This window comes from Macrobrachium rosenbergii, chromosome 22 (genome assembly GCF_040412425.1).
Source record: "Macrobrachium rosenbergii isolate ZJJX-2024 chromosome 22, ASM4041242v1, whole genome shotgun sequence".
In the NCBI taxonomy this organism is placed as follows: domain Eukaryota; kingdom Metazoa; phylum Arthropoda; class Malacostraca; order Decapoda; family Palaemonidae; genus Macrobrachium; species Macrobrachium rosenbergii.
This window is the reverse complement of record NC_089762.1, coordinates 20,843,041-20,856,635: the sequence shown is the minus strand read 5'-3', so window position 1 is coordinate 20,856,635 and position 13,595 is coordinate 20,843,041. Positions and strand designations below refer to the sequence as shown.

At 34.3% G+C, this 13,595-nt stretch overlaps 1 protein-coding gene across 3 annotated transcripts in view; it reads left to right on the top strand.

Annotated features, from left to right (window-relative positions):
- Positions 1-13,595, top strand: part of obe (obelus) — a 437,154-nt gene that overhangs the window by 124,847 nt on the left and 298,712 nt on the right. For all 3 annotated transcript variants that reach the window (XM_067124317.1, XM_067124318.1, XM_067124319.1), the window contains exons 11-13: positions 2,070-2,270; positions 6,490-6,679; positions 11,487-11,599. In XM_067124317.1, coding sequence (XP_066980418.1) covers positions 2,070-2,270; positions 6,490-6,679; positions 11,487-11,599 — 504 coding nt within the window. The remainder of the gene's footprint in view (positions 1-2,069; positions 2,271-6,489; positions 6,680-11,486; positions 11,600-13,595) is intronic.

Sequence of the window (13,595 nt, the reverse complement as noted above, 5' to 3'; positions counted from 1 at the left end):
TAAAATAATGTTTAACACATACTTACCTGTTAGTTACATATACGAAAGCCCACCCTCTTCCCCACGGGGACAGGTAGGCAAATTATTCTGAAGCATGTTGGAATAGTTCCTAGTACCCCGACAGAGGGCAGGTAAGGGCGATCACCCGATATTCGGACTGGCTCTGCCGCGCGTTTTGAAATTTTGCCGTGACGTCAAAGACTAAAGCTATATGTAACTAACAGGTAAGTATGTGTTAAACATTATTTTAGAATAAAAATGTCATATTTCAGTAAACAACGAGTCTGTGTATCATTTGACTGAAGGTTTTAATGGTAAATAATGTATATAGTACAGACTCATTTTAAATTTTGTCACACTTTCATCAAAATTTGAATCCATCAGTGTATATTGCATAGTGTGAACCTGTATAGCTTACAAGTTCTACTGCATGTTTGTATGATGGTCTGGGATATATGTAAAGCTTTTTTATAAGTATTTTGTGTACAAGTTTATTTTGTGTACAAGTTTATACCTTATGCATGATCCATGGAGGAGGTAGTTCAGTTATTGGAGGAGACTTTGTATTTGTTGACTGAAGCAGTCTGTTGGCTCAAATTGGGAAAGCTGATGGATGAGTATATATAAATAAATCTTATTGATCAAAAGTCCCTTAGTTGGTGAATTGCTTGTGTGACAAGATTTAAAAGCCCCAGTGCATATTTTGTCTCACATTATGAACTGGGTCCAGACTTTTCAAATTTGTTTCATAGACTGAACTGTATATCTGACATCCGTAGTCTAGGATAGACATAGAAATTGCTAAGTACAGTTTTTCAAAATTGGTCTGTCAGCTCCTCATCTTATGTTAAATATATTTTTATAAAATTGTTCCACTTATGATCATTTTCCAGTGGATTTCTAACATAACTAATTGTTTATGGCAAGAAATATAGAGCTCTTTCTTATTCCCCCAAATGCGAATAACTCATTGGCTTTCAAACAGAAGATACCATAGGCCCTTAGAGGTTAGGGTTTTTTATGTTCCTGTAACCAAATTCTCTAGAGATTTTCAGTTGGACAGAATGCCAGTGATCTGTGAAAAGCACTCTTTTTAAATAGCAACTGTGCATATAGAATAAGATATCTTTTGTAGTAGGAACACAAAATTAGAAATGATTTTTAGATATTACCAAGGCTGGGAAATGTATCCTTTACACTGGGAGTGTACTCTTCCAACTGTATTGATTGGGAAAGTTTTATATCTCAGCTTGTTGAGGGTTAGTATGACACGATGATTTGAGTTTGTGGCATTTATCTGGCAGATAAGTATTTAGCGGGAGAAAGACGTTTTGCGGTTATATGAGCTGTTATACCTCAAGTGTTTTAACTGTTTTCGTCTGCCTTGTTTGGAGCATATTTCTTCAGTGTCATCTTCTGGTGCTGACTCTCATCTCAAACTCTTGGATAGTTGTCATTTTTCAAGTTTATTTTTCCAACTCTTAATGTTGACTTGTGGCAGAAACATAAAGTGAGTTCAGTATGTTTATTGTGTAAAATGCACTACAACAATAAAGATCATCTGTACTATTCTTTACCTGACCTAGATGTTTTTGCTCGCAACACTAGGCAGCTGTTGCTGCAAACACTATCATTTTCCATCATAAGGTTCAGTACTACTCATTTTGCTTGGAGTTTTATCTTTGTTATAACTAAACTATGGAATAGTTTACCCAGCGTAGTTGGCGATTTTCTGATCTCCAAGTATTTAAACGAGAAACAAACTCTCCTCACTCTCTGCTGATGTCTCCTAAATTTCAGAGGTATTGGTTTTATTTTCAGTTTCCTCATTTATTTATATATCACCTTTTCTTATAACTTGCCTCTCTCTGCAGGCTGATATCCCTTTGGAGCCCTCTTGGGTTTATTCTGTTGACTTTGTCCGTAAGGGTTTTCAGCTGACGATTGTAAGAAAGAAGAAAAGTGAAAAGTATCATGTAGACATACACAGACTGAAGCTTTGTTCTGATATTTTTTAATGCTTGCTTTTTGACAGAAATTATATGTTTTTAATAACATTTTATTTTCAGATTGGTCAGATAGCTTTTAAAGGATGCAAGACTCTGAATCGTATTCAGACAGTTGTGTACCCGGTTGCTTACCATAGTAATGAAAATATGTTGGTGTGTGCCCCTACTGGTGCTGGTAAAACAAACATTGCCATGTTAACAGTTGTCCATCAGATCAGACAGCACATTGAGAATGGTGTCATTCAAAAGGATAAATTTAAGGTTAGTATTCTACAAGAATATAATGTAAGAGGATAAAGTCAGGTTTTTATAGAGCAGTGTAATCTTAGAAGATTGATTGAAATTGGAAGTCCTGAGTTACTTTAGACTGCTGACAGTCATTCTAAAAGAATGAGCTATGGTTGGAGAAGCAAATATATGATTTTTTAACTAATTGCTATACCAAACTTACTAGGATATCAAGTACTAAGGAACAGGGGCAACTAAGAAGTAAAAAAGTTAAAGTAAATGCAATCTGTGTATGAAAAACAGGGGTATACTGTGCAAGTTAGTCACTGCTGGTAATCAGTAACTCATTACCATCCTTAGGGATATTTTTACCATGGACTTCAAAGTTAATCTGTATAAAAAATCCTTTAACAAAGTATGAATTTGCTTAGCTTATGTACAGTAATTATTTGGACCTCATGTATTGCTTAATAACCTTTCATAATTTTATCATCATCTTTGCATCTTTTATCATAGTCTCAGCATAACTATTTCCTATACATACAGCAAGCACCCTGTGATGTAACACTCTGACTTTTTTGTTTTAACATGTAGACATCTTTTGTGATGAATTTTTGTTGAAATGATTTTGATATGACATACAGTACACCTTCGGGATCTGTGAGGTTGGATTGCATATGGTTATCAGCACATCATTGGAATGTCGAAGGGTTAATGTAATATTAAAATGGCTAAATGTCATATCAAAAGAGATCAGAGGTCATGTACTATCGCTGCGTTCACTCAACCCAGACTGACATCATACTAGGCCCTTTGGGTGTGATGCCAGTGCACAGTTCATGGAAATGGTGTGGTCATTGATTTTTGTGTCATAACAGCACAACTCTATTACCTCTGGAAACTCTGACTTTTGAGATAATCACAAATATCTGAAGGCATAAAAAAATAACCTTGATTAGTTGATTATATGTTGTGAATATTGTATGGAAAGAAAAATCAAATATCAGCAGTGTGCGTAGGATTGAAGGAAGAAGATACAAAAATACTAAGTATACTGCAGAGCACAGTAGTAGGGTGATAAGGTGAGAGATATAATTAAGGGAAAAAGGAATGTTGTAGTTCCATTAACCCTTAAACGCTGACTGGACGTATCGTACATCGACTAAAATTGTCTGTCGGGTGCCGAGTGGACGTACGGTACGTTGACTACAAAAAGTTTTTTTAAATATTCGAGGAAAAATAGTTATAGGCCTAGTTTGTGAAAGGTTTTAAATCATGCGCCTTGAGGGATGCTGGGAGTTCACGGATCAAGCTGTTGTTTTGTTTACAAGCGTTACCCAGCCGCGCATGCGCGAATTTCTTTCTTCTCGCACTACAGAGCATCAGCGACGCATCTCAGAAATTCTTTCGTCACTTTGTCGTAATTTTTGCACGTTTTATATTAGCCATTACATAAAGTTTTATATATGAAAATGTGCGCAATTTCATGTAGAATACAACAAAAAACAACCCATGGTTGTAGCTTTTATAAGTTTTGAAATATTTTCATATAAATCACAATAAGTGCCAAAATTTCAACCTTCGGTCAACATTGACTCGATCGAAATGGTCGAAAAATGCAATTGTAAGATAAAACCCTTACATTCTAGTAATATTCAATCATTTACCTTCATTTTGCAACAGATTGGAAGTCTCTAGCACAATATTTCGATTTATGGTGAATTTTTGAAAAAAAACTTTTTCCTTACGTCCGCGCGGTAACTCTGCTGAAAATCTCAGAAATTCTTTAGTCACTTTGTCGTAATTTTTGCACCATTTTATATTAGCCGTTACATAAAGTTTTATATATGAAAATGTGCGCAATTTCATGTAAAATACAACAAAAAACAACCCATAGTTGTAGCTTTTATCAGTTTTGAATTATTTTCATATAAATCACGATAAGTGCCAAAATTTCAACCTTCGGTCAACTTTGACTCGACCGAAATGGTAGAAAAACGCAATTGTAAGCTAAAACTCTTACAATTTAGTAATATTCAATCATTTACCTTCATTTTGCAACAAATTGGAAGTCTCTAGCACAATATTTCAATTTATGGTGAATTTAAAAAAAAAATTTTTTCCTTACGTCCGCGCTCAGTAACTCGGCCGAAAATCTCAGAAATTCTTTAGTCACTTTGTCGTAATGTTTGCACCATTTTATATTAGCCGTTACATAAAGTTTTATATATGAAAATGTGCACAGTTTCATGTAAAATACAACAAAAAACAACCCATAGTTGTAGCTTTTATCAGGTTTGAAATATTTTCATATAAATCAGTATAAGTGCCAAAATTTCAACCTTCGGTCAACTTTGACATGACCGAAATGGTCGAAAAACGCAATTGTAGGCTAAAACTCTTACATTCTAGTAATATTCAATCATTTACCTTCATTTTGCAACAAATGGGAAGTCTGTAGCATAATATTTCGATTTATGGTGAATTTAAAAAAAAAACTTTTTACTTACGTCCGCGCTGGTAACTCATCCGAAAATCTCAGAAATTCTTTAGTCACTTTGTCGTAATGTTTGCACCATTTTATATTAGCCGTTACATAAAGTTTTATATATGAAAATGTGTGCAATTTCATGTAGAATACAACAAAAAATAACTCATGGTTGTAGCTTTTATCAGTTTGGAAATATTTTCATATAAATCATGATAAGTGCCAAAATTTCAACCTTCGGTCAACTTTGACTCTACCAAAATGATCGAAAAATGCAATTGTAAGCTAAAACTCTTACATTCTAGTAACATTCAATCATTTACCTTCATTTTGCAACAAATGGGAAGTCTCTAGCACAATATTTCAATTTATGGTGAATTTTTGAAAAAAACTTTTTCCTTACCTCCGCATGTGGTAACTCAGCTGAAAATCTCATAATTTCTTTAGTCACGTTGTTGTCATTTTCGCACCGTTTTATATTAGGCCTTACATAAAGTGTTTTACATGCAAATGTGTGCAATATCATGTAGAATACAACAAAAAATAACTCGTGGTTGTAGCTTTTATCAGTTTTGAGATATTTTCATATAAATCACGATAAATAGAAAAATTTGACCTTTGGTCAACTTTAACTTGACCGAAATGGTAGAAAACTGCAATTGTAAGCTAAAACACTTACAGTCTAGTAATATTCAATCAATTACCTTCATTTGGCAACAAACTGGAAGTCTCTAGCACAATATTTTGATTTATGGTGAATTTTAGAAAAAAACTATTTATGTCCGTGCGTTACGAATTCATGCATCATTTTGTGATAATTTTTCCCTGTGTTGCTTTGATCGTTTTACAATTTGTTATATACCAAAATCATCGCAATTTAGTGTACAATACAATGAAAGAAAAAATAATTAATTAGCTTTAACCGTTTTGCTCACAGTGCGATTTGTATACAATTATATTTTAAATTTTTTTTGCGCTGTCATATATTCCAATATTTATATATGATAATGATATTTTTTTTCATTTTTGATGGTTGCATACTAAACTTCAGGCAATGACAAAAAAAGGAGCCAAAAATGAACTCTTAATTTTAAAAACTATGCGTGCTGTGATTTAAAAAAACTTTTTTCCGCTTCGGCGCTAAATCCCGAATGCCACATACGACAGACACTTTTGTAAATAGAGGTTCAGCGTTTAACGGGTTAACAGAAGATATGATTTTTATGCAACTGTATTGCAGGACAGATGAGAAAGTCAAGAAAGAAAAATAAGGAAAGTAATAGAAATTCTGAGTAAAATCTTTTAGGAAGGAAAAGAACTTGGATACGGGTAAATGGGGAAGAGAAAGTCAATTAGGAAATCAGTCTTAGAATAAAAGAAACGAAAGAGTATGCAGTTAGTGTTTTGAAGTTGAATATGGAGGATAAGTCTGAACTTATGTGTCATTCTTCCGCTGTTAATACTATTTTAGCACATCTTCGAGATTGCTCTCTTGGAAAATTTTGTAGCTTGAAGCACATGGAATATTGATTTCTCTCAATTTGTTTTCTTGGTAGTTTCCTTTTTAACTGATAGATCCCTTCAGACATCCATTCTCCTTCCAGTTAATTGAATTAGTTTCTGAATACAGGAATGTTATTCTTCAGGTAGGTTCCTTAGAGCATTCATTCTCCCCTTTAATTTGAAAGTATTGAATGAATTCCATTAATTTGTTATTATTTTTGGTTTAAAGTTTTTATTGTTTTCTTTCTTGCTCTGTTTTAGATTGTGTACATAGCTCCAATGAAAGCTCTTGCATCTGAAATGACTAAAAACTTTGGAAAAAGACTAGAACCATTAGGACTAACAGTTCGCGAGTTGACTGGAGACATGCATTTGACAAAACCTGAGATTATGGCAACTTCTATGATCATCACAACACCAGAGAAATGGGATGTAACAACTCGAAAACCAGGTAAGCTATAAGCATAAAGATGAACCGATGATATAAAAGCATATGAATTTTATCTTGCATTTTGATTTCTATTGAAGAGCCTCCTTTATGTATTTATTTTTGTTTTCATTTTTTCCACTAATTCCAGTGAAAAGCAGCACTTATAAAGCTGTTCTTGTGATCTCATCTTATTTTTATGAAGGGGTGCATATTGAATTAGATGTATGAATAATAAAGTAAATTTTTTCATACAAGTTCAGTTTTTATAGATACAAACCATTGTCTTGCTAAAATATATTATGTACTATACTTTGGTGCTTGAAAGATCAACCAAATATGAATGTGATGCATGAAGAAGAAAATGTAATACTAACAGGAGGGTGCTGCATGCTTTTCAAGTAAAGGTATGTCATACATTTCCTCTGTCCTGTTCAGTTTCTAGCTTCAAATTTTTTATCTTGTCTTACATCCCGTTGAGGGGCATTATTGTTATTATTTTGATAGCATAGCCTCTGTTCATCCTCTGAGTTAATGTTATGGTCCTGCTAGGGCATCATAAGAGAGACAGACTAATATAAAAAATTTCCTCATAGTTAGTTTAGGCTCATTTAGTGCCATTGTTAGCACAGTGATAGAGTATAAATGGACTTAATGCAGGAATGTTCTTTATTCTGCCAGCAGCAACTACCCAGAAGATTATGATTCCCCTTTCCTTTGTAGTTGTGACAACAGTGGCTTAGGTTGGCCAGCCCCGGCCATTACTCTTTGTCTTTATAACCACTGTGTACAGCTGCAATGCTTCTGTTGTGAAGTTGTTTTTATCAATGAAATGTCACAACTTTCTGTTGAGGAAAGTTACGTAAATAGTCTTGAGTTTCCTAGAGAACAGTAAATATAGGAGGAGACCTCGAAGGGGCAGTATCATTGAATATAATGGCTGTTTGTATGCCCTTTCATTTGTATAGCCTTCTTTTTGCATCTCATAACCTTTTCATCAGTGTTTAGCTGGCATATTAGGTTTCCTAAGGTCAAATAAGACGTTATTGTAGTTTTATTTCTGCTGACATTTTAATTCACACTCTGATGGCCATCCACTTAGAATTTCAACAAGTGAATGAATTAAGGTACATAATTCACAGGTATGTATAGCAGATGGATAGGTTACAGTTGGTGGGTGAAGTGGTGCCCTGAATTTTTACTGACCCTGGGTTGATGTTGTTGTGTCTGGCCATGGAGTCTTTGTGATTTTCTTGGCCAGTTTGATAGGGTTTGGCTGGAGCAGGCTTGTTTGTTGAAGTACCCCCAACAGGTTTCACTGGTATGATAGTCTGTTCAGGTATGATTGTTCAGGTATGATGACGACAACTGCTCTCTCTCTCTCTCTCTCTCTCTCTCTCTCTCTCTCTCTCTCTCTCTCTCTCTCTCTCTCTCTCTCTCTCTCTGGTTCTTTTTACTGTGTTGATGCCTGTTTTTTTTTTTTTTTTCAGTATATGTAGTGCTTGACAAGCTGGAGGCATCAATGGTCTGGTGCTTGGTCTATAACTTTTGTGCTTTTTAATGGCTTTTCTCTTTTGGTTTTTTAATATGACTTTGTTGATAATGATCAGTGGTGGAGTTAGGCCACTTTTTCATCTGTTAGTTTCCTTTATATGCTTGTCTGAAGATGAAACACTGGCTATGCTATCAAAAAACAAGTTTTAACCCACGAAAAATGTTTTTCATAGGCACTCTAATTCCATAAGCCAACCTGTTTTCCATGATGAAAGGGATGGGAATTTGTACTATATATTATTTTCATAGACGGGTGAATAGTGGTTAGCTTGGTCGACCTGTGCACTGTACCACATCTGCGGAAGAGGGATGAATAGTGATCCCCACATAACCACTGTTGGCAATATAAAGAGTCCTCGTTCCTTGAGCCATTTTATACTCTTATTAATTGGCTTGTCTTATGGAGCCCCTGATGGGAACATGAGGGTAACTCCTTAGAGGACTCACAGTAGCTGCCAAAAATGTATTTTGTTTGTGTTTGAGTATGTGTTTTTACACAAACAAAATACATTTTTGGCAGCTGCTGTGAGTCTTCAAAGGAGCTACACTTAAGTTCCCATCAGGGGCTCCATAAGACAGACCAATTAATAGAGTATAAAATGGCTCAGGGAATGAGGGCTTTATATATTGCCAACAGTGGTTATGTGGGATCAATCATCACTTCATCTCACTTCTGCAGATACAGTACAGTGCACAGGTTGACCACGCTAACCACTATTCACCAGGTCTATGAAAATAATATATAGCACAAATCCCCATCCCTTTTATCATGGAAAGCAGGTTGGCTTATGGGATTACAGTGCCTATGAAAAACATTTTCCGTGGGTCAAAACTGGTTTTTTGATAGCATAGCCAGTGTTTCATCTTCAAACAAGCATATAAAGGAAACTAACAAAATCATGTTAAAAAATTCAAAAGAGAAGAGCCACTAAAATGCACAAAAATTCTAGACCAAGCACCAGACCACTGATGGTTGTGGCTTGTCAAGAACTACATATACTGAAAAAAAAACAAGCATCAACGCAGTAAAAAGAACAAAATTTCTTCTCACTATTATAAGAATTTGTTCAGAGACTAACCTATATATTTATTTATTTTTGTGTGTATACTCATGTATCATCTGATCTTGGGTATCATGCTGTCCTTAAAATTTTGTCTCAAAACACGATTTCATCACATATGTCTTGTATTGTGAGAAATGCTTAATGTGCAGGTTTCTTTTTTGGTAGACTATGCTAGGCTAGGCTTTCTAACCCTGCCTCGGTTTCAGTAGATTTCACCTATAAAGGCATATGTAAGTTAGCATTTAATTCATTAATAGGCCTAGGAATAAAAGTTCAGTAGGTTGAGTGCGAATCATGAGGCTTATCAGATTTGTGGCTTGCGTAATAGTTCATTACTATTTCCTACAATTAACAACCACTTGCTACTGCATGTAAAACACTGGAAAAACAACCGAATCAAGAAACAGCTGTTTGCCGATGTTAGTTACCACAACTAACACATCTATTAAGAGTTGCGTTACAGTCATAGACTTGTTAAAAATGTAATTCCATAATTAAAAATGAAATATATTTTTTCATTCTTCTCACAATGGAGATGTTGAGAAACATTGCCACTAAATTTAAGCAGCAGGTTATAGCTGTGGCTGAAGAAATAAATAATGAGCAGGCTGCAAAACGTTTTAGAGGCAAAAGAAACCTTTGAAACTGGCAAAATCACACATAATTTACTATGTTTATAAATAAAGTACAGTAGTTGCATTTTTAAACCCATCTTTGATAATTTACAAAATAATGTATCTCTTGAATTAAGTTTCATTCAGCAGCTAATGGTAGTGATGATGTCAGTAAAATGCAATCAGCTGATGATTTTAAGAATGTAAACAACCAGAATTCAAAGGGTGCATGATCGCTTTTTTCACATTTTGTAATACAATGACAATAATACATGCAGTGTAATTGGATACAGTAAAACAAGAGTTTTATTAAAATTATCATTATATTCATTACAACTATTATTTGACTTTTGCAAATGGACATCTGTCGGTGTAACAAACTAACCAGGACCAATAGTCTCTCTCTCTCTCTCTCTCTCTCTCTCTCTCTCTCTCTCTCTCTCTCTCTCTCTCTCTCTCTCTCTCTCTCTCTCTCTCTCTCTCTCTCTCTCTCTCTCTCTCTCTCTCTCTCTCTCTCTCTCTCTCTCTCTCTCTCTCACATTAGTTTTATTGACAGTTATGCAAAACTCTACAATATTGTGCTTGCTATAGTTATGTAAAGCCACATATTTATATTCTTAGTCAGTTTTAGTGCATGTGTGTATACACACACATTGAGTAAAGGTAAACAATGCACTCACTAAGCTTTTGCCCACCTCTCAAAAAAAAATTATATAAAGTTTAGCATTTGTCCACCGCTTTCCCTCTCTCACTGTTATTCTATAATATTTTGAGAGAGATAGGAGAAAGGGGGTAGGCAATCACACACACACTCACACAAGGTAAGTGAATAGTTTTTTATAACTTGATGAGCCTGTGTGCATGTATACATACACAGACTGAAAAAGATGTGCATGTAGCATTAAATTGTTGTATTAAATACAGTACTGTACTGCATTAAATGTATGTCATTAAAAATGCCATACCAGAGAGAGAGAGAGAGAGAGAGAGAGAGAGAGAGAGAGAGAGAGAGAGAGAGAGAGAGAGAGAGAGAGAGAGAGAGAGAGAGAGAGAGAGAGAGAGAGAGAGAGGAGAGACAATGAGTGTGGAATGTTCCATAACTTTCATGTTTAAACAGGAGCATGAAGATGTTTATGGTCTTTTTATTATATTGTATAAGTTTTGTTTACAAAGGGTATTTTACAGATCTTTTATGCATGAGAAGGTAGAACTAGTGCAGTCAGCTATGGTTTTGTCAGGCTGAACTATACAGCAGTACTGTATTGTATGTATGTTTAGAAGCAGTTTATGTTGCAGATAGTATTTCTGTGAAATTGAATAATAAGTAAATTAGTATTTGAAATTGAATTATAAGTATAAAATACTAGTTAGGATAAGCTATGTAAATTAGTATTTGAAATTGAATTATAATCATAAAATAGTTAGGATAGGCTATTAATTACTTGATAAAGAATTGCTGTTCTTATAAGTATGGAAGTTGCCTTTTGAGTACTGTATCTTGTAGGCTGTATGCCAATATTTCTTACTGTTTGGGAGGGGCAAACCCCCAACTGTCCGTGAAGTTTAGTTTTCATATATATTTTTGTTTTGTTTTCCTAGGTGATACTCAGCTGTCTCAGTTGGTAAAACTACTAATTATTGATGAGGTTCATCTTTTACATGGAGACCGTGGCCCTGTTTTAGAAACTTTGGTTGCTCGTACACTTAGAATGGTAAGTTAACATTTCGAATATGCATCTAAATTGATTTCATGATTACTACATAGGTATGTTTCTGCTTACAATGTTTACTTATATTGTGTCACAAGAAGTTTATAATATACTTTAAATTTCTTAGTAATAAAATTCTCAGCTAATGGTTTTCCAAAAGCTTCTCTACTGGCAACAATAAAATTTAAATCTGTACAAAGAAGTACGATTAAGCAGTGTCATTAGATTCTAATGCATAATAAAAGGGAATACATATATTTCTTTTGGTAAAACAGTAATCTGTGATAGCCCAGACTAGCAGTATAACATTTTCTTAAAGTCAAGTTTAGAGAAAGCTGGTGATTTCCATATAAGCAGAATGTTCTAATTAATAAACAAATTTGCAAAGTGAATGGTATTACTATAAGCATGTATTTTTTAAAATTCATTTATACAAAATTACAAAGAAATTGCCATAGGCAGGCAGTGCAATTTCACGAAGTCAACAAAGTGATGGTGCAGTCAGGTAAATTATTGGTAGCTCACACACACTGTTTGTGAGATTGAAACATGGTGATAGTCTCACAGTCATGAAATGCATTTTAATTTAGAACTGCAGTAATAATGATATATTAAAAAACATCATCATAACAATAATGCAATCTTAAAGGAAACAAAGAGCAAAGTTGTAGGTTAAATACAAGAACTTACTTAAAAGTTTGTGTATTAGAATAAGATTTTCAGTAAGTTTAATTCATTAAAATTATGTACATGATTGTATTTTTGTTAGTAAAGATATGTAAGCCCATAGGCTAGCTTGTGTGTGTGTGTGTATACACACATTGATGCAGTTTTTTACGTGAACTATGCACTTACTATGACTCCCCCCCCCCTCTTGTTTGCACAGTATTTGTTATTGATTTGATGCACAACAGTATCATACGTAATAATGTAACTTTATGCTCAGCATATTTTTCAGTCTGTGTATATGCTTACATATACACATACATAATGTTAAGGTAAAATATGCACTTGCAATATGTTAGTTCAACTCTCTCTCTCTCTCTCTCTCTCTCTCTCTCTCTCTCTCTCTCTCTCTCTCTCTCTCTCTCTCTCTCTCTCTCTCTCTCATAAGATGAGTAAAGAATAATATTGGGTGTAAGATGTTAGGAATTATTTGATATAAAATATGTGAAAAATAGTTATTGTTTATTGATAATGAAATACGACATGACAATTCAGGATATACATAAGGCAATTTAGAAGGATTTCTCTTATGCAACTCAAAATAACCAACAGCCCTTTGGATCCAAGGATGCTAATTATGAGGGATTTTTTTGTAATAATAATATTGATAGTAATAATAATAATGATGACATTTGAGTAAATGCTAGTAATATGACAGTATTGTAGAGTTTGACTAGGTACAAGTACTGGTAGGCTACAGTATTAGCCTACCAGATACCTTAACTTTGCCTCTAAAACTTGTGTATATTTCAAACCCATTTTTAGAAAAAATTATATTCTTATATGCCATCAAATACAGTATTTTGTGTGAAATCATGTTTTGTAATCTAGAATCAGTAGTTGACATCTGTTGTGTTATACAATAAATATATATAGAAGAGAAGTAGGCTGTCTCAGAGTCATAAAAAACAAATAATCTCTCTCTCTCTCTCTCTCTCTCTCTCTCTCTCTCTCTCTCTCTCTCTCTCTCTCTCTCTCTCTCTCTCTCTCTCTCTCTCTCTCTCAAAAGATTGCAAGTTATTACTTGTACAGTCACGTTCAAAATTCTCGATACTCTCAATCTAGATTTCCGGACAAATTGTCAACCCAGAAAACAACATCTGGCAAGTACAGCATGGAGAGGGTGCCGTAGGCAGCAGAGTTGCTGGGAAGTGACTGATTAAAGGGACATGTTATTTTTCAAATTATCGTAGTGGCTTGCTTGTAATTTGGGGCTCTGATATGTTTTTACTTGCGAAGTTAAAAGGTAAAAACTAAAATAAAAAACAGAGCG